Below are 17,695 nucleotides of genomic sequence, written 5' to 3' on the forward strand. Positions count from 1 at the left end.
TATAAGATTACCATATGTATTTAAAACTTAATAATGAAACAGAAAATAATTACATTAAAGTATCTACAATTGTAGAACCTGTTAAGAAATAATATACAACATGAATAAAATTAAGGATAATCTAGTAATTATTTATAGGGTGACTACTTGAATTTGGTTCTAGTATTATACTTAGAATAGAATATGCATAAGGGAGGAAAAAAAAAAACATCAAAAGAGCATATGCCAACATTTATTGGCGGATCCTTAGTAAAAATGACAATAACTCACCGTGTGTATAGTTAGTCTGTGGATCATATTCTGAAAGTAGATACATGTGGTTGGAACAGAATTTTGGGGAGCCCCTTTCAGAGGAAAGAAGTTGGGATTGGATCCTTGTATGGAAGACATGAAATTATGAAACTAATCACTGAGATCAGCATGCAAAACCTGAGGTGAGAATTGGTCCTTTCCAATAACTTTAACCGCAGAGGTTGCCATGAAATTAATCTGCTCAAATGTACAGAAGATAAAATGTTCACACAACTATGTTAACAGAAACAGCACGTAAGGATTCATACAACATATTTAAGTAGCAATCAAGCACTAGAATTAATAAGACCACAAACTAACTCAAACGGATAACACCCCTAGTGGCCAACAAACCTGCTAGTCTCCCATAGGGAGACCTAGGCATGAATTATACAGATATATATAACTAAAAAGTTATTTACAAATGGACACTTGTATTTCGGCTTAAATCATCTGGCCTTCTCAGGCCTGTAACCTGGACACCCTGATCCTTGCCAGTTGAGTCTTGCTGCATGACATCCCTACACAATATAGTAGAGTACTTGATTCTTGCAGGTAAGCCCCTAAAAGGGTCGATGATGAGCACATTTATGTATGAAATCTTAGGGCATAAAACATACATTTTACCACATTGGACAGAGTTATTTCGGTGCTTTCTTGTGCTTTTCAAGTTTTAGGTGAATTCTTGTGAAAATAGAGCAAAAGATGCTAAGAATAGCCGGAAGCGCCCAGGAGTCGAGAAAATCAAGTTTGGATTGAGCACTGAAAGAATCATGCCAATCAATCAAATTTGAATGTGATTACAGTGGGCCCCTTAGCATAATTTTGAGGTGTTAATAGTATGGATGCGTAGCCCGTCGAGTCAGCTTCGCAACGGTTCAAATGGCACTTGATTCCGAGTTGAAACGAAGAAGTTACGACCGTTTCCGTAGACAGGGGTTTATTTGTAATTATTGACAGTTGGTCAGGGACAAAATAAAGCAAAAGTTCGAATTGCAAGGGCCTTAGATCAATTATCAGAAGTTATCTTTCTGTCAGCCGAAAGATTCCATTTGGAAGGCTCTGGAGCAGTCCAACTTCAACTTGAGATATCTTGCGCTCCCAAACTCCAAATTGGACGAAATTTGGGTCTATTTTGGGTGATTTTTCGTAAGGAATACAACAGTGAGGCCCATATAAGCATCCCATGCTCCACGTTTTTTGAAGGACAGATTTGATATTTCATTAATTGTGAGTGGAATCTTAGTCATCACCCTTGCTCTCTCTCTCTCCTCCAACTTTTCAAAGGCACTTTTGGAATTCTACTTGGGATAGATTTCTTTTGAAAGATATTCTCTCATCTATGGAAGGTTGAAAGGTCAAAGATGCCTTGATCTCATTGCTTGGAGAAGATATCTATAAAGATATAAAGAAAAGGAAGCACAAGTTAGAATTAGAAAGTTACTTTTTAATAAATAGAAGGTTTATGTATCTAGGATTCTTTTCTCTCCCTCTTTCTATTTTTTTTCTTTTTTCTTGGAATTCAAGGCAATGTAAAGGAGGAAGGAGAAGAGAATATTCTCTTTTCTTAGGGAATATTTCTCCTACACTTCCCTCTTCTCTCTTCTCCTCTCTTCCCCCTATAAATACCCCTACCCTCTCCTTTGTAATGTTGCTCATTCACTTAGTGAAATTTCTTCTCTTCTTTTCCTTCTAAATTGTGATTTTTGGCTTTCTAGTTTTTAGTTTTGATTTCATAAGTCTAGTTTAATGGTTGTAATAGCTTTAGTCTAAAGCTTCCTAGTCTAAATTCCTATGTTGATGACAAGACTTGGAGATTTAGAAGAGGAAGCCATGGTAAGTTTATTGAAGTATTCATGCAAGCAAGTTCAATCCGGTTCAAACACATTAATGTATCTCATTCTCTAAACCCTTAATCTCATTCTCCCTCTCCTCTATCTCTCTCTATCTTCTTCTTCTTCTCCCTCTATTTCTTTTATTTTTTTATATGGTTGTGGTTTGTGGATGCACTTTTATTCCCTTATTCCTTTTTATGTGGTTATTATGTATGACTGTATTTTTATTCCTTTCAATTTGCGTTAGTTTGATAGGTTAGTTAGTTTGATAGGTTAGATGCTCATGTGTTAGGACGTCAATTTAATCCCTTAATTTTGTTAGATGTTTATGAGTTAGGATGCATTAATTTTCATTAGTTTAATTAGTTTAATTTAACACTTTAATTTGGTTCACTTTGCATAATTTTTAAGTTAGTTAAATAGAGTGGCGTATATCTCCTCGTGTTCGACCCGTAGCTACGATTGACCCGTACGCTTGCGGTGTTATTTTAACTCAAACAGTCAACCTAGAGCGAGAATAGAAACTAAAGAACAAGAAGGGATAGGGTTTAGCTTTAATCCAACACTTCAACCCATTGAAACCCTTTAAACCTTCTAATGACTCCTAATGATGTTAAAACATAACTAAAGAAGCTTCCACCCCACTACATTTAATATGATCTCATTACTTCAGTCAGGATAATAAGTAGACGCTAGCACTGGGACCATGCACCACTTGCCTGTCAAACAACAATAGATGGCCACAAGATTCTGTAGCCATTTATCAATTTCACCCCGCTTCCAAGAGAAAAAAAGAAAAAAGAAAACTGTGTAGCTCTCATTAGTATTATATCATGCAATAACTTGTTCAAGGCAGGTTGGATGTTACATGACATGATCTCTAGTAACTTTCAATTTCTTCTTTGCATCAATTCAGCTTTAAAAATAAATAAATAACTTGTTAAAACAAGACAAAGTGGAGCTACAGAAACATATATTACAACAACAAAGAAAGACAACAGTCCACCAATCTTGCCCATTTACAAATGGGGCAGCATTCCTGCTTCAGCTAACTTATCTGTCAGAAAGCTTCATCATGCATTTCAAAGGGTCTCTCATAAGCTGTGGCACACCTAGAAAAAATTTCTCAAGAGCTTACCTATGTTTTATAGGGTTTACATGGTGTTGCATGCTTAATCTAGTTTCTCATGCTCCATGTTGTAGAATACTATAGAATCTCAGACCACCTTACTTATTTGAGCGTTATTTGTATGGCTCCTTTTTTTAAAACCTCTTCTTGATACTTGATAGGTAAGGAAAAATTTTTATTACAAAGAAGGGATTATATAATAAAGTGTGGTCAAAGCATAGCTCTGCAAAGAGATTGTACGCATGACTACAAAAGAATTACCGAAAAAACATGACTGCTAATCAACTGTAAATGATGACCAGCCATTGAAACCACTGAAAAAATCTTCTGTTGTTTACTTGTTTTGTCTACCTCATTACATCTCTACCAATAATCACAATCACCAGGGTCCAATTGGGCCATTTCCGATATTTATTCTTGAGATTTGATAGTCCATTCTGTTCCAAATGCCTCTAATGTTACCATAGGTTAGCTCCTTTCTTTCTCTCTCTCTCTCTATATATATATTCTTTTATTTGAGTTGAGATTCAACAGGCCAGTGGATAATTTGGGGAGGGAGCATTTCATATCAGACATGCCCACAATGCTCCCTGCCAGTGATGTCATTGGCTAATAAACTCCCTCTCTTCCTCCTGGTTTAAGACTGCAAAAGAATCTCTTAAGTTTCTTCTCTTCGCAATATCACAAGAAATTCTTTGTTCCACCTCTTCGGTTATCCTCAAGCTTCCTTAGTTCATGGAAAATCTACAGTCAACACAAACTCTCACTGAAACATTATTCCACTAGAACTTAAATTTTTTTTCCTGAGCTCCTCCTTTCTTCAGTGAAACCTTCAAACAACATAAATCTCCATTTCAATGCCTCATAGAACAGAGCTCCTCCCATAGTTTTAACTTCTTCATTATTGTTGTGAGGGCTACAAACAGTCCCAAAGAACAGAGCAACACCAAAAATTTCCTTCAGCTGTCCAACCAAACATGACATTGGAAACACAGATAATGCAAACCAGCTCAAGATCCAGTTCTGCTAATTTTGATTCTTTAAACAAAGCAATAGGAGTCAGGTCCAGATCTGCGTCAGTTTATAGTCATTAAGAGTCTTCTAATTAATCATGTGGGTCTCAAGCAGTTTTGCTGTTTGTATCACTTGAAGAGACAAATCTTAATAGTTACCTAGTTTGAATAGGAGTTCTATTTAGGAAAATTCTATGGTGGTGCCACTCCTATGGCCTCAAAGAGAAAACAATGTCTTCAAAATCTTGGATATGGGAGGGGTAACAGTATAACAGTAATCTTCAGGGTGTAATCCAAAGCTGAATCCCAACTAGATGGAGTGGAATGCCTATAATCTATCCCATCTTCCTGTAGCCCCAATCAAGGTTTAAAGACTTGAGCCTCTCCCCTCTCGTCAAGAAAAGGTAATAGATGTTCTAAGAAAAAGAGAGATGACTAGGGAAAGAAGGAAGTTTAGATATTGACAATAACTGAGCAAACCATTCTAGTCAAAAAGGGTTTCCAACCTTAACAATGCATGAACCTGTTTCAATACCAGCTTACTATCAAACACATTCCAATACAATTAATGTCAAATTGAATGGGAATGTTGTCCAAGTCATCTTCTAATAATGATTTAATTTTACTCCAATCCAAGTTTGCCATGTGTCATTATAATGCTTTGAAAATTGTTCAGAAAAAAGTGAATTTAGTTTTGACAAACCTAGACTCCTGCAACGCAAGGTTTAATGCCCTAGAAATGATGACATATAATTGGAATATGCTACCATAAATGAATTGTGGCCTATCTAGAAAATACCTATCCTATCTATCCAATGGTCAAAATGACCAAATAATCCCTCCACACTTCAAAAACAGTCATTGCTCCTAGAAACCTTTTGCCAATATTATCAAATTTTTATTCACAATAAGTACTTTATAAGAAGTTAATGACAATAATTTGTCATAGTTACTAATAACAAATGAGGAAATATTAAATAGAAACTATAATTCATAGTAACTAAGCAATTAATGACACCATCCAAGTTTTTTTTGCATAAAATAATTATGAACTAATTTACAATCGGGACAGTTACCCTACACAGTCCATTTAGGAAACCTTTCCTAAGCGGCCCTAAAAGTTAGCCACGTGGAAAATTAGAGAGGGGCCCAAATTTTGCTTAAAGGTAGACACCTAGGTCCCCTAATCACATGTTTTCAGCCCAAAAGGAGTTTGTCAAGTATCTAGAGCTTTAAAAAAAAAAAAACCAAGACAATGGGAAAGTGAATAGGAGTGGTCACTGATCAGGGTACATAGGTGTGCACAGACATAGATAGGAAGATACTTGACTGATTTGAGAGTGAAATTCGACACGTGGCTAATCCAGACCATATCCTCTCTATCCAACAGTCGAAATTGCGACATCCTTTGTCCACTTGGCTCAAAATAGTGAACCATTTAGGAATCCCTTCCTAAACAGGGATGTGCAAAACAGTTTCCCCTATTCAAAATTTAAAACATATTTCCCTCCCCCCTTTTTTTTTTGGTGATTTGGGCCTCCCATTTTCATTTTTTCGGTTATTACCTCCCCTCCGACTTCCATTGAAATTGAATATTACGAAAAAGTTCAAAACCAACATGATAACCAACGGCAACTAAAACAATGTTGCCATCTTTATCAAAACTAATCATTAAAACCTCTTTAAAAAAAACTTCTCTTTTTCTTTTTCCATTCTTCCCATTTGACCCCATTGACTACAAACCTCTAATGCTTATTAATTCATGCGAATATGTAACGTGCCCTCTGAAGGTTAGTCAACAAGGCTCATAGTTTAGCAAAAAGACTCGGTTGTGTGTTCGATCAATGAGAGAAGTATGTATATTTTTGCCTTTACGTTTATCAGAACTGAAGGCTTTTTGGTAGTAGCCATCCATATAAAGTTCACTTCTCAAGTTGGAGAGTGTTGGAAGTCTGACAACAATAATCTCAAAGAACAAAGGAAGCTCATTCTTAAAGCATTACCAAGGGAAAAGAAGGAAAGAGTCAAAGAGCAGGAGCCAGTGAAAGTAGACCCAATTACTTTAGAGAAGCCAGCAAATGAGAATCCAAATTCCCCTCACAAGTGGGATGTGGATTGTGATTATAAAAAGGAGATAGAAATTGTAGCGGAATTAATGGCTCAAGGTGACAATCAGATCCTTTATAAGGTGAAAGACTTGACTTCACTTCAAGAGCTAGAGCCTACAGTCGAAGATAAAGTTTAAGCAGTGTTGAAAAATGAAGAAGATAGAACAGAGCAAGAATCCACCTACTGTGGTTTTGGAATCCACCAAAAACCATCCCATGAAATCCACCAAGTTGAACCTGAAAATCCACTCGGGAAAATAGAACTGAATCCACATTACTTGCAGAAAAACTGAAGTTTATTACTAAAAAATTCATGGGAAAGGCCATAGACCAATACATCTATATATAGATTTCATAAACAGAGTCTTTAACAATCCTGCAATGGCTTGGAATTCAAATTACTAATTGGAATAGTCAAAACAAACTAGAATTTGACACTGCTTAAACTAGGACTATAAAAAACACAACATAGAGTTGGACTGAAAACTGGTCTAATTCCACATAATTCTAGGACTTGACTTGGCTAATTTCTAACATAAAATGGACTCCAATAACCATACAATTTTGGATTAAACTAATCCTACTTGATTAATCTCATAGTCCTAGCTTTTCCCCATATTTTACCCAATAACGAGAACTACTCATAGTTGTCATGGCGTCGCCATGGCGCTGGAGAGGGCTGCATGCGACCTACGCCATGGCGACCCTCTTTGATTTCTTCTTCCTGACTCTCTTTCCCTCTTCGATTTCTTCTTCCTGTCTTCGATTTCTTCTTCCCTCTTCGATTTCTTCTTTCCCTCTTCAATTTCTTTCGATTTCTTCTTCCTGTCTTCTTTCCCTCTTCGATTTCTTCTTCCTGTCTTCTTTCCCTCTTCGATTTCTTTCGATTTCTTCTTTCCCTCTTCGATTTCTTCTTCGATTTCTGAATTTTCTTCTTAAAACTTGAGAAACAATAGAGAAAAAATAAAACATGGCTTGAGTATACATCTATTAACACATTAAAAATAGAGAAAATAAAAAATAAAACATGGTCGACATGCTCGCCATGGCAACGCCATGGCGGGCGACATGTCGATATATCGACGTGACACCCCTCCACCGACTTGGATCGCCGTGACGCCGTGACACTCAACTACTACAATGAAACCCCTTAGACCAAAGGCCCAACATGTATACAACCCAACCAAGGCTTATTTCCACTAAAATAAACCCATTCAATTTAGGACTGTTAAAGAGTCCATTTACGAAATTTATATATAGATGTACAATCCTATGTCCTTACCCACGAATTTATGAATAATAAACTGTTGAGATCCGTGTGATTAGAATATTAGCACTTTACTTTAGGGTTTTATGTTAAATCTCTTTAACCTTTTTACCTTTTAGGGTTGTAATCACATTATAAATAAAGAGGACCTTTGTCATTAATGACAAGCCACATCATTCCTCAACCTCGGATTCTGAACTTGGTATCAGAGCCCAAAACCCTAGAAAGTGTTTTTCCTTTTCCTCGTTCTTCGTGTTGCTCTCCTCCACCACCGCCGCTGCCCGTTGGAGGTCCATAGCCTCCTCGTCTAGCATGGTAAACGAGACCCGAACCATGCAACACTAACCTTCTCACCGCATCGCGCCTCCCCACCGCGCATTCTCTCATTTTCTCTGGTGAATTGGATTTACCATCGCGATCCCTCTTTCATCACCTCTCGATAACACCGCCGCGACCCTTTGGTTGCCGCACCACTGTCCGTCGCGAGCCCCTAGCTACCGTTGCCGCTGCCGCGACCCCTGGTTGCCGCGCAATCTTGTCGACCTCTCTTGTTGGTGCCACCGCGACCCACAAGGTCGTCGTGCCATCCCACCGACCTCTCTTGTCAGTGCCACCATGACCCACCTGGTTGCCATGCCTTTCCCGCTGGCCTCTCCAACCGACACTGCCGCTGCTTCTCTCCACCGGCCTCTTTGCCGCCAACATTGCCACTGCCTTGATTTCTTTTTGGTTGTAGAGAGATACTCCTACTTTTTGGTGCCCTTGACCCCTTTGGTTGTATAATGATACTCCTACTCTTTGGTTATCATGGCCGACGAAAATGCTACAGCTACCTCCACTGGTGCGCTCTCCACTGGCACGACTGAGGTGCGCCCACTTGGTCGTTCGAGTCTCCCTGGGCATCCTAATACTCTTCAACCTGGCCCCATCAAGTTGAATGGCCAAAACTACCTCACTAGGTCCCGTGGATGTCTTCTCACACTTCGGGGACACAATTACTTTGGCTTCATCACAGGAGACACTCCCAAGCCCACGGATCCTACTGCAGCTAATACGTGGTTATCTAATGATGTGTTGATTATGTCCTTCCTGCTCAACTCTATGGAGCCCTCTGTCAGTCCCTGTTTTGTTCTCTTCAATTCTGCTAAGCAGCTATGGGATGCAGTTCGACAGACTTATTCTCGGGCAGGAAATTATGCCCAAATATATGAGATACGACGACAGGTTCGTAGCACTACTCAAAAAGAGCTGATGAGGACATCAGCCCACTGAGCCGACAGTTCAGAGTGTACCAAAGACGATGATGTAGTGATCAGTCTACTGCAGCACAGATATGGATGGATGATGAGTTTAGAGGCTACCGTATTGCCCGTATTGTTAGGAGGATGGACGATGATTTCAGCTCTTGATTCCTAGACTTCGATGGTTGCTTCCAGACCTGATTTCAGCCCCACTTGCTTACTTGGATTGATGATTTCAGCCCCTACATGCTTACTTGGATCGATGGAGTGCAGCCTAGTTAGTTTATTTGGGTTTATTTGGTTCTTTGTTTGGTTTATTTGGGTTTATTTGGTGTATTTGGTTCAATGGGTTGACCCACGGATCAACCCATGGGTCTTTTTCACTTAAGTTGTTTTTTTTTTAACTTTTACATTTTTACCTAGCACTTTATTCCAATTAAAATGGAATATTCTATTTAGGGTTTAAGTGACTTATCAAGCCTTGTAAAACCCCACTATGGGAGATTATTGATTGATTAAATGACATTTAGAACTGAGAAGTTCGGCTGCTGCCTCTCTCTCTCTCTCTATCGTGGGCTGTTTCTTCCCCCCCCCAATCGTGGTATTCTCTTCTTCTCCCTCTCTTTTTATCAATCGGCCAGGTACGGCTGCTTCTCTCTTCTCTTCTCTCCTCTTCTCTTTTCTTATTTTATTCTCCTTCCCTCACCTATTGCTGCTACTGTGGACACCAAACCCCCTCCCCCACGAATTTCAGAATTGTACCCCTTTCCCCTGCTGTAAAGTTTTATTAACCTATTATTTGTTCTATGGATTCTTATGCATTGAACTCCTTGCTGATTTTATTTATTAGAGGCATGGTTAAGGAATAGTACAGCACTTGTTCTTTTCGGAATAATGAGATAACCTGTACTCGATTTGATGTTATGCTGCCATGTCCCCATCCCCATATTTCCCAATTGAATCCTAGTTGAGTTGGTGCATTAACTTATCGTTTCTATTGCTCATTGCTGCATTGATTTTCCTGTTTGGTCTACATATAAATCATGTATGTTGCTGCCAGTCCCCGTTATCAGACATTACCTAAGTTTCATACATCTTAGCATAGCCTACCTAACCAGCCTTTGTAGGACCCCTAGTCCCTAGGGTTTTCCCTACATCAAGAGCTGTCCCTCACTACGTACTATTCTGCCTTGATTACTCTTTGGCAACAATTGAACTTCTATCATCCCGTTATCATGGTCCATCCTGATGATGCTGGTACGTTTCAAAAGGAGAGGGAGATGGAGCGTGTTTATGATTTTCTGACCGGTTTGAACCCTGAGTATGATCAAGTTCGTGTTCAGATACCCGGGCGTGACACATTCCCTACTCTTCTTCAAGCATACAATGTGGTTCATTCAGAAGAACATCGCCGGACTGTTATGATGCCTACAGCTGTTCCCGTACGATCTGCCTAACTTACTACACCCCCTTCACCTTCAATTGCAAATTCTTCTAAGGCTCCTACTACACGGGATTCAATGAAATGTGATTATTGTGGTCGCCCTAGTCATACATGGGAAACTTGTTGGAAGATCCATGGGCCCAAACAGGGCAGTATTCGTTCCCAGGCTCATCTCTCTGAAGTTCCTGATAGTTACCCTGCTACCTCTACTCCGGTACCTTTCTCCCCAGATAAGATGTCTGCAATCCAAAAAATTGGTGACACAACTGACCACTAGTTCTTCCTCTTCCCCTGTCTCCAACCTTGCTCAGTCATGTAATATTTATGTATCTTCTACGAGTCCCTTATGGTTAATTGACTCTAGTGCTATTGACCACATGACTAGTAACTCAGAGGTCTTCCGTACCAATTCTCCTTGCTCTGGCCGGGATAAGGTACGTGTTGCCAATGGGTTTATGTCCTCTATTTTGGGTAAAGGTTCAGTTTTTTGCTCTCCCCAACTCTCTCTTTCCTCTGTTTTACATGTCCCAAAATTATGTGCAAACTTACTATCCATTTACCATTTAACCAGTGAGTTGAATTGTTCTGTTCACTTCTTTTCTACTCATTGTTTGTTTCAGGATCTGGTAACGGGCACAACAATTGGGTATGGTCAGGTTCGTGATGCTCTCTATTATTTGGAATCTACACCAACGGTTACACTCCCTACTTCAGCTCATACCCTTTGTTCAGATAGCGCTTGGACCAAACTCCACCAATGGCACCGTCGTTTGGGACATTCATCTTTTCATGTTTTACGTTCTATTTTCTTGATTTAGTTAGAATTTGTGGTTTGGAACAACTCCCTTGTGATGTGTGTGAATTTGCTAAACACACAAGAAACTTTTATCCCATTAGTAATATTAAAAGTAATTTGGGACCAAACTCCACCAATGGCACCGTCGTTTGGGACATTCGTCTTTTCATGTTTTACGTTCTATTTTCTTGATTTAGTTAGAATTTGTGGTTTGGAACAACTCCCTTGTGATGTGTGTGAATTTGCTAAACACACAAGAAACTTTTATCCCATTAGTAATATTAAAAGTAATTTACCTTTTTCAATTATTCATTTTGATGTATGGGGTCCTTCTAGGACTGTTGATCGAAATGGTTTTCGATGGTTTGTTACTTTTATTTATAATTGCACTTGTCTCACATGAGTTTACCTCCTCCACAATAAGTCTGACGCTTTCTCTTGTTTTCAGTCCTTCCATGCTATGCTTCATACTCGATTCAATGCCCCTGTCCGTGTTCTTCGCAGTGACAATGGTACGGAATATAGTGATGGTAAGTTCCAGCAATACCTTGATTCTCACAGTATTCTCTCCCAAACCTCTTGTGTTAAGACACTTGAACAAAATGGCATTCCCCGAATGTAAAAGCCATCATCCTCTTGACGTGACACGTGCCTTGTTGTTCACCATTGGTGTTCCTAACACCTATTGGGGCGATGCTGTCCTTACCGCCGCATATCTTATTAATAGGGTCCCCTCTAGTGTCCTTAATTTTAAGACACCTCTATCTTCTCCCAGACCCTACTATTGCTTCCTCCCTTCCTCCAAAAATATTTGGGTGTGTTTGCTTTGCCCATAATTCCTCTCCTTTACTGTCTAAATTGGATCCCCGTGCCATTCGATGCATCTTCCTTGGCTACTCCCCCTCGCAAAAGGGTTATAAATGCTATCACCCTCCTTCTCACCAGCTCTACGTGATTATGGATGTTACCTTCCATGAGTCGGAATCGTACTTCACATCACCTCTTCAGGGGGAGAGTCTTGAGGAGCCACCTCCATTCATCCCTTCGGTTGTTGATACACTCCTAATTCAAGGAGAGCATACATCTGATGTTCAGGGGGAGCATACACCTGATGTTTAGGGGAAGCATACACCTGATACTGAACAAAGGGAAACAGTGGTTCAGCCCACTCAGGAGTTGATCACCTATATTCAAAATCAATCTAGAAAAAGTTGCCACGTGGTATATATTTAAGACCATGTAGTGTAGATATTAAACTCAACCCTCAAATGATAAAGGTCATACCCTACCAAATTAGGGGCACGGTAGGGCAGGGAACCACCTTAATCCACCCAACTGCCATATCTATAGACTACATTTGTAATAACTCTACTTCCACAATAAAATCAAAATTAATATAACAAAAAAAATTGAACTTATTTATTTATTTATATAATGATAAATATGATATAAGTTATCATTTAACTATTATAAGTTGTTAATTCTTACAACTGATCGTTTAATAGCAATACCTAAATGATGAATTATCAAGTTTTTAATCGTTTATTAATAAAACTTATCATTATGAATAAATAATTTGCTAATAATAGCACAAGGTTTCTAGCACTATTGGCTTCTTCTGACATGTGGAGGGATGATTTGGTCATTCTAATCATTGGATAAATGGGGAACGAACTCTTTGAATAAGTCGCATATCAATTTTGGTGTTCCATCTCAATTGTCTCAATCACCCAAATATATGGCATTTTCCCTAACTTTGCAAAATTACAAGTTTCTCAAACTGGATCAACTTCATTAAACAATTTTCAAAGCATTATATTGACACATGACAGTTGGATGGAGTAAAAAGTAACCCTGACTACATGATGATGAAAACAAGTCAATTTAATTTAAGCATTAACTGTACAGCCATCTGGTAGATAAAACAACAGCTAAATGACTTCAGCACTATTGGTGCCAAAAATCCACTCCCGCAATCATACCACATTATTGAATCTCAAGGCCAATCTAGGTGGCCAAAAACAACTGGTGGACCAAAACAGCATATAATCATGGCCCACAACACTTCCACCTCTTTCCAATTTTTATCTAACCCTTTATCAATTTATGTTACCACCTTATTTCAATGAGAGAGAGAGAGAGACCCCTAAGAATAAGGACTGGGATTCAGGAGATTCCAAAGAGATGATGAGATAAATCATGTTAGATAAGTAGACTTTAATGTTCCCTCTTTATCATCAATTGTCTTAAGATTCTAAAGAAACAGTGGTCCTTTTCGGTCTACTGGTGTGGTGAAACTAAGGTTCAAGATTTTGGTTTCGACTTGGATTTCAACCCTGGTTGAAAACAAAATATACCACTAAAATGTTGAACTTGTCTTGACACTGAGAAAGAAGGGGGGGTTGAATCAGTGTACTTAAAAATTCTTCCTTTCAATTGCCCCACTGACCATACTGCCAACTGTCTACTCAAACTACCTGAATGTAATTTTGAACCCTGCAATTATCACACAATCGTGTAGCACACCTACCTCTCAACCACAGGCAAACAAACAATCATGTAGCAAGGCCTATTACATATCCACACGTATCCTGCAGCAAAAAACACTCCAAACTCCACACAAGAAACACATAACCAACCACACTCATAACACCAAAGATTTACGTGGCTCAAAAATAGGCCTAAATCCACAGAGCAACGCCCTAAATGGCTCCGTATTTGCTCAATACTCAACACAACAGCTACAACAGTTCAGGAGCACCCACTCCTGCTTTTATAGCCCCAACTGTAAGAGAGCACCCACTTGATAGCCAGATACACCAATAAGAAACAATAATGGGCTTATACTTATAGTAAATGCCCCAATACAAGTATAATTTGGTTTAGGCTTTTTCACAAGCATGCACTCTAACCAAACCCAAATACAGAGTCACAGGACTTAATCTGAGACACAAGAAATGAAAATACCAATCAAGTAATGAGAGAACTTACAAGTTACAACCCCTTGCTAAATAATCAATTCTTTGATCTTTGGGGAGCAAATTACACCCAACCAAGTGTTGATTAAGAACTGTGAAGCACCAAATGAAGCCTAAGCTTGATCGAAACCCTTCTCTTCTCTTTTCTTTACATTTCTTACAAAACCTTTCAAATCTTCATAAATCCTCTTCCTACCGATTTCAAGCATCCATTTTCATGCAAAGCCCCCCAAGATTGGTTGGTGGAGTTGGGTAATGCAAGCACCAGCCCCTAATTCTTCTTCTTCTCCCTTTTCTCTTCTGTTCTCCAAAGCCCTTTTTTTTCCAATTTTGGGAGATGTATCCCAAATATAACAACCCCAAAACAAGCTTATTTCCACTTCTGGTCGACCGGGTACGGTTCAACCAGATTCTGCATACTGCCGGGAAAACTGCTCTAACTTCCACTCCCGGTATCGAAAACGGCATTGGACAGATGATTCAAAGCTCTACAACTTTCATATCTTTAGCTTCCTCAAATTCTTCCAGTAGGACAGCTTAAAATTGTCATAAAGTTTCTGTAAATGCACAATCAAAATTCTGAGCACATGCACTGCATCTGTTGTCCAGGCCAAATCTCGCTCATCCAAACTCGGATTGATATGATTCCAAAGCCGATAGAGAGATGACTGAAATAGCTTCAATCTTCATGTTTTGAGCTTTAACTCAGGTTTAGTGGAAGGGGCTCAAAATGGATCTCGAAGTCACTGGAGGTGCAGAAAGTGTTCTGTAAAACACTATTACCTTCATTGTCCAAGCCATAACTCCTTCACCGAAACTTGCATTGATATGATTCTTGAGGCATTGGAACACCGACTCTAAGATCTAAAAATTTCATCCTTTGAGCTTCAACGGAATCTGCCACGAAGACAACTCAAAACTCTCTTGAAGGTACTGCACATGCTAAATGTCACTGCAAACAGTCGCATGGTTGTACCAATGATTTAGCCATATAAGCTAGCTCGAATCATTGGTGCCACTGCAAACAGTCGCATGGTTGTACCTTCTCCAAAGCAAGTCCTGACAAAAAAAAAAAAAAAGGAGCCCTAAACATCCTATGGAGAGTTAAAAACAAATATGCTAGTCCTGCTACAACTAGAAACCACTTCCAGATTTCTACAACTTGAAAACGTTCCTAATTTCTTTGAGGAAACAACTAAATAACTTCATTAAAAAAAAGGGCATACCCAGTGCACGAGGCTCCTGTCACTCCAGGGTCTAAGGAGGGTCATAATGTACATAACCTTACCCCAGCTTCGCGGAGAGGCTGTTTCCCGACTCGAAATGGAGTAACCTTACCATTGCGCTGAGGTCGGCCCTCTAACTAGATAACTTCATAATGGAAGAAATAAGACAAATAGAAATTTCAGGAAACATACCAAAACACCAGCAAGGCAAGCCAATATTGCAAAGTTATTTGTATCAGCCCATTAAAAGCTCCTAGAGATACAGGTCGCTCTGACTAATTAGAGCAGAAAACAGAAACTTCATCAAATCATCATTACATCTTTATACAGTACCTGTATTGGTGAACTACGTGTTGCTACCTATTACAAGAGTAGGCTCATGTTTAATTTTGCTCTTTTAAAAAAAAAATAATGAAGTACAACACACATTTCCATTGTTTCCTCAATGATGAATGGATAAGATGATTCCAAGACCTAACTAGTAAGGAAAACCTAAGTCCTTATCAAGTCAACTAAGCAAGTGTTTAATAGTCTCCTTGAGTTTTCAAGCAATTCAAAATCGCAATTTCTAGGGAAGCTAAAAACATTAGCTAAGTTCTCATACAATATAGCTTAATAAACAGCCACATAGTAATGCAACAGAAAGCATCACAATGCATACTAATCTAGTCCTACACAGATAATGCATGTTCATTTCATCATCATAAGCATAATAAGTCCAAATCATGTCCCCAACCATGAAATAAGAACTTCTAACTATTTATGTTCAAGACAAATAAACTAACCAACACAGAAATACCGAATGCACAAACCAAACACCTACTAAAACAACTAAACAAAGGGAAAATCAATCCTCAAATTCAATCAGCTTTCTATTTAGCCTACTTTCAACTCTTTAATTCAAAATCCCAGCCCGTCCAACCAAACTTAACATCTGAAAATGAAACCAATCACACTTTTTTTTATATTGTAAAACTCAAGAGGCGTATAGGCCATTTTACCAAATATCGAATGAAATCCGACACAGTAGTCAATTTACAGATGAGGCATCTTTACCAGAAGAAAGCAAACAACCGTACCGATTCTGAAGCTTTCCCAACCAAAGCTTTCGTGAGAGGTAAAATGCAAAACCTTAGGTCACAAGAAATTTGAAACATGAGAGTTAAAAAGAATTTCATAAATTAAAGCAAAATGAGGAAATCTGTGCAACCAAAACTTACATTCCTCTGCCACCAGCTAAAGCTTCATCTGCCGGGTCTCTCCATTCATCATACCTGCATAAAATTTAAATAAATAAATAAAAATATACAAAAAAACATTAAGAATGGAACAAATTCTGAACTCTGTGGCTTAGGGTTTGGTTCTGGAGAGACAGAGATAGAGAGAATACACCCAACCGTAACGCCTATCAAATTGTAGGCGTTTCGATGGCTGCTTCGCAGAAACTCTGGAGGCATTGGAGCCGGAGCCGGAGCTGGAGCTGACCGGCGCCATTATCTCTATGAAGTCTGAACTACTTGGGTTGAACTTGACATTAGAGTATGAAAAGAGTTGGTTGATGTTATGAGATTAAAGGTAGAACTCAGATCAGAAGCGCCCTGCGGCCTGAGGGCAATAGATAATCACATTTCTTTACCCAAAATAATAAATAAAATGAAATAAGCACATTTTTATATTTCCCCAATACGATAACGAGTTTGTTGTAGCCCAACTAAGGCTGCAACAGGGTCGGATTAGGTCAGGCATTTTAAAATCCCAGTCCAAGCTTGAGTCCCTTTATTTGGGCTCAGGCTCAGCCCTCAAGAAGCAATTTTCTAACAAACTCTAGATTGATACCACCAAATCCAAATTTGTGTCCAATCAATTGGTCAGCATGTGCGTGCAAGCCCTAGAGGCCCAAGCAGCGATCTCTTTCCCTATTATCTCTTGCTCCAAAAAATAACTCTCAAGTACATACTTTTTCTCTGATAATGGAAAAACCTCTCACATCTCTCGTTTTCTCTCCTCTCCCGTGTGAGTGTATAGAAAGTGATTGAGTTTTGTGAAACCCTAGTCTGTGAGGTGGTGGTTGGTGGCCAACGTCAAAGGAAACAACTTCGCATCTTTATCAAGTAGGTTAAATGAACACATGGGAACCTCTGCTAGTAGGATTATTTCAATAAAGTGCCAACTGAAGTGCCCCATCTTGATGACTTAAATGAACACATGCGAAATCTGCGGGACTAGTTCCTATGGAGATTCCCTTAGGTCTAATCCACGATGATACAGATGAGCCTAAAAACATAATTGATAACATGAAAATATTAGGCCGCTTCATTTTTATTGCTTGAGAATGGTTCAAAGTGACCTAAGAAAATTGCTTCTTGA

General features: G+C 38.9%; 1 protein-coding gene and 1 long non-coding RNA gene across 2 annotated transcripts; one reads left to right on the forward strand and one right to left on the reverse strand.

Moving 5' to 3' along the window:
• Positions 1 to 209: 209 nt before the first annotated feature.
• On the reverse strand, positions 210 to 16,851 carry LOC122666875. Its single transcript, XM_043862971.1, has 4 exons — positions 16,719 to 16,851; positions 16,549 to 16,602; positions 16,408 to 16,459; positions 210 to 489 (listed from the first exon to the last, which is right to left on the reverse strand). The coding sequence occupies exons 1-4, from the start codon at positions 16,820 to 16,822 to the stop codon at positions 403 to 405; spliced, it is 297 nt and encodes a 98-aa protein (XP_043718906.1). The 5' UTR covers positions 16,823 to 16,851; the 3' UTR covers positions 210 to 402.
• LOC122666876 lies at positions 3,238 to 15,566 on the forward strand. The gene is made up of 3 exons (XR_006333723.1): positions 3,238 to 3,325; positions 4,527 to 4,534; positions 15,555 to 15,566. It is a non-coding gene; the product is annotated as an uncharacterized LOC122666876 (long non-coding RNA).
• Positions 16,852 to 17,695: the final 844 nt, after the last annotated feature.

This window comes from Telopea speciosissima, chromosome 7, assembly GCF_018873765.1.
Source record: "Telopea speciosissima isolate NSW1024214 ecotype Mountain lineage chromosome 7, Tspe_v1, whole genome shotgun sequence".
NCBI classification, from domain to species: Eukaryota; Viridiplantae; Streptophyta; class Magnoliopsida; order Proteales; family Proteaceae; genus Telopea; species Telopea speciosissima.